Source organism: Arachis duranensis, chromosome 1 (genome assembly GCF_000817695.3).
Source record: "Arachis duranensis cultivar V14167 chromosome 1, aradu.V14167.gnm2.J7QH, whole genome shotgun sequence".
NCBI lineage: Eukaryota > Viridiplantae > Streptophyta > Magnoliopsida > Fabales > Fabaceae > Arachis > Arachis duranensis.
The window spans coordinates 82556256-82560537 of record NC_029772.3 but is presented as its reverse complement, the minus strand read 5'-3'; the positions used below and the strand labels follow the sequence as shown (position 1 = coordinate 82560537).

Genomic DNA, 4282 nt, shown 5'->3' with positions numbered 1-4282 from the left:
CAACAAAGAAGTTGATTTTGCTTAAACGGAAGTAGAAAACACAAATTGAAAAGGTTTCAATCTTTACACAGATACGGATGATCCGTTGCCAGTTCCCCACAATCCTGATAACAGAATGCCAACTCCCTGAAGCATAAATAAAATGCACAATAATCAATATTATTATCAAGCATGAGTTCACCAATGGTATTATTCAAAACTGCAATAAAATTGTTTAAAGATATATAACTGCAGATTTGCTATCCATGCGTGTACCTACCTGCCAACCAATACCCCGGCTGAGAATAGATGGTGGCATTGGTGTTGCACTTGCATACCGGTAAACAGCAATGAAAGCTCCACTGGACTGCTTGTAATAACAAATAAAACACATTAAGCAGTATTAATCAGTTAAAAGGCAAATTTTCAGCCACATAACAACAATTTCAACTAATGGCAGAAGCATACAAGCCCAAATCGTCAACCACTGTGTCATATTGCACACAGTAACATTATCATAGGAAAGCTGGATTTCAGTACTAATACATGTTCATATTATGTCCTTAAGCGAACCATGTAAAACGGCATAAGTAATGCAATAGTTGAACTTAGCTGATGGTTTTTCCAAAAAGGGGAGGAGAAAAAAAAAATAACTCATGATGCTATTAATTACATTTTTGAAATTTTATTTAAAGTATTATTATTTGATAGGAAGAAAAATAACTACTTGAAAAGAATGAATTATTTTTTCAAACTACAAAGTAAACTAAGAAATTACCTCTACAAGAGCAACAAAGGATGCCATCATCATGGCAAAGGCTTCACCTGCATCAAATGAAGGTGCTCCCCATTGAAAAGGGTAAGGGACCCGTATCCTGCAGATCCAAAATCAGTCAAATATGATTCATTTCAGAGATATGAGTACATTGCATACCCCAACTGTATAAGAAAACTAATTTCTAGGGATGCAACTGATTCTTATTTGAAAAATAACAATTATGGCCATGTTCTAAGTTGCAAAAAAAAGGCAAGTGTATAGAAAAAGTTCGAGCATGACAAATGTTAGGGGAGGGGGTTCATGAATCCTTATAAAAAAACAACACAATCATAGCTCTATCAGAAGAAACAGCAAGTTATCATATGGCTATACCAAAGTCAAAACAATGAGAGATTCTTCATGTTTCAAACTGAATGTAAAATTTCAATGAAGATCTAGTATGCTTAGAATGGAAGTAACAAAGGAAAAAGCTTGGGCGGCGGTGGCAAATCATATGGTGTCCATCCCATTTTGCAACGGGAAACAGTATTACATGTTTACACGAAATATACCCAAAAATGTTGCTGAAAAATAGTACACCATAATTTGAATTTTGAGGACATTCGGACTTTGCAATCATTGAGTTGCTAAGGGGAAAAAACACCGAGTAACCCGTCAATTAAATCCTAGAACTAACCATGGAGCAGCTTCTATTAGGCCAGAACGATCAGTACGACAGGTTGATTGTGTTTTGGGTGCGGCGTGGTTATAGGCCCCTCCGACAGTGAGCAGAAATGCATATAACCATACAATTGCAACCGTAATTATCACAGCAAAACGGTCAAAGACATGCTTTCCACCTTTGAGCACATGGGGTACAAACTACACGGGAAAATCAATGTCAGTCTATAGAAAACCATCATGCCTGAAAATTAAAGAAATCAAGAGCACAAAACAAACTGAGATCAAAACTGGTAAGGCTTAAGAGAGGTAGGATATATATGAGAGTATGAGACCAAGCTAAAAGAACTGTACCTGCGACACAAAAACTAGCAATATAAGCTGCGGCAATCCAATTTCTATACATTTAGCAACCTATATCCAAGCCAGGGGCAGGGGATTAATATTGAACTTTTCTTTTTATGGATTAACTTTGAATATGAGCAATATAGATATGTAAATGAGGCTTACCCCAGGAAAGCCTAGCTCGTATAGCCCGAAACCAACAAGTGCGACCAAAGGAGCTGCTGAAAGAGGGCTTAAGAACCTGAAGAAAGAAGTTGAGCTTGCATCACTTAGTAATATTACACTCAATCACAGGAATATTCAGTTACTTTATACTTTTAGGATTTGGAATACATAGTTGATGAAAATTCCATAGTAGTCAGACATCCCCAATTGGGATTCCGGGACAGGGGATGGCAGGATTTGAACAAAGATAGAGGGAGATTCTCATGTATATTGTATATAAAATTTTTGCCAAAAAAAAAAAGGCTGGCATTTGGCCAAGATCCTGGGACCCCGGTTGGGACAGCTGGGTTGAAAAAACTGAGATCTCATGTCTCAAATGCATGCTGGGAGGGATGGGATGCTGAGATTCCCACCGAGATCCTGCGAGATTGACTACTATGCAAACATCAGTTCAGCTGGGGACACAACTGATAACCAGCATAAACGCCAAAGACATGCAGTTTAGAATTACTTCAAGCCATATATAAAGAGAGATAAAAATATAATGCACTAACTTATGAAGAACTTGAGAAACCAACCTTGCAACATTACGCCAGAGGCCACTAAAGCCTAGTACTATTTGAAGAGTTGAAGCAACAATAAGAGCACCCTGAGTAGCCCGCATTATCCTCTTGAATTTCTGAATAGGAGGAAAAACAAAGCCAAAAGGGCAGAGAAATAAAGTGATCAAATGGCACCAAAAATCAATATCTTGCTGCTTGAATTAAATTTTATTCTCTTTTCTATCATAATACCTCTATAGGATCTGGTTCATCACTGAATCGACCAGAGAGAATAATTGAGATTGTTGTTGGAACATAGGTATAAGAGCCACCAATTACTGCAGGCAATCGAGTTCCAAACAATGTTTGCAGCAATGTGTTGATTCCAGCTACAAAGAGCAGTGTTTGAATAACTCTTGCCTTCTCATCCTGCGAAAAATTGCCTTTTAATTTTCTTTTCTTGTTCCTACTTAAAAGTTTGGATAGAAGAAAAGTGAAACTTCAATAATCAGAATGTCAGATGTTCCTTTCAAATTATTCCACAACAGTTTTTCCCCCTTTCAAGTATATATGGTCTCTTAATCTTACATTGCCACCTCCCATCTGGGGAACAAGAGCAGTGGGGATTAGCACAGTTGTACCAAGCATCACAAGATAATGCTGAAAACCCAGAAGTATAGCCTCAGCTGCATCAGAATGTCCCCAAATTTATCATAAGCTCAATGAAAAGAAAAAAAAACAAAAGCATATATCTTAGTCATATTTTCAGAGATTATCAGATGTTCTTGACTTGACTGAATGGTATCAGCAGAGTTATAAAATGTACTGCAATTTTTCAATAAAATTATTAACTCGGTGTGATCAAAATGGATTGCAAAGTGAATATCAATGCAGAATTACAGCATAAAAAGCTGAAGAGTTTTTCAAGTAGTGTCTGTCAACTACAGTCTACAGATAGGACTTCAAATCGGTTCCAACAATACAAGAAATATAAAGCACTTCATTTTAAATGAAAAATTACGAAGCAGGAACCATCAATTAACACCAGCAATTCTCTTTTATTAAAGAAAAAAAATTAATTCAGCTTCTCCTGCTACCTAGTGAAACATAAAACTACAATTAGCTTAAGAACGTCTGAGTTTGTTCTCAATAGAACATTTTTATACTTTACAGAAACCCACTTTTGATAATTTACATTTAAAAAATAAATAAATAAATAAATTTGCCCAAACAAGCAATATTGCCTTAAAAAACACATAATCTATCAAGAAGTAATGATAGATCCTCATAATTTATGTTCCTATGAATAGTCCTAATAGTTCTAAGGAAAGAAAGTATTAAATGCAACCTTGTTTAAAAAATGAAAACAATAAAAATAAAAATCAAGAGTTGATGAAAAAAGAGTGTGGAAAAAGGGGGAATAAAGGAAAAGAGAAAGGAACAAACGCCATGGAGGAGGACTGGTAATGCAGTAAGAGATGTTAGGAAGCTGATCCTTGGGTGGATGTGGCTGTGGCTCATCTGCCTTTGGTGCAGGTGCTCCTCCCCCTCCTCCACCTCCTGCCATGTCTCTCTGTCTCTCTCTTTCTCAACAATCCAAAACTAGTGAGATTCTGAAATGACAGCAGACTCTTCCTTTTTCCAGTTAGAGTGGCGAGAATGAAAAAAAGAGCGTTGTGACGATGCTAAGAAAACGATAAAGAAGAAAAAGAAGAGGAATGAAGTAGCAGCAAGCTATCTATCTAGTAAGCAAGCAAGTAAGCTGTAAGCATCTCTCTCTCTCTCTCTCTCTCTCTCTCTCTCTCTCTCTCTC

General features: G+C 36.8%; 1 protein-coding gene across 1 annotated transcript in view; it reads right to left on the bottom strand.

Moving 5' to 3' along the window:
• LOC107492711 (nucleobase-ascorbate transporter 6) overlaps positions 1-4274 on the bottom strand; it is a 5255-nt gene extending 981 nt beyond the window's left edge. The window contains 10 exon segments of the mRNA XM_052260200.1: positions 1-126; positions 260-346; positions 758-854; positions 1434-1618; positions 1772-1831; positions 1928-2003; positions 2506-2606; positions 2722-2898; positions 3058-3155; positions 3916-4274. The exon segment at positions 1-126 is cut by the window's left edge and continues 154 nt beyond it. Coding sequence (XP_052116160.1) covers positions 1-126; positions 260-346; positions 758-854; positions 1434-1618; positions 1772-1831; positions 1928-2003; positions 2506-2606; positions 2722-2898; positions 3058-3155; positions 3916-4036 — 1128 coding nt within the window. The 5' untranslated portion in view covers positions 4037-4274.
• Between the last annotated feature and the right edge of the window lie 8 nt (positions 4275-4282).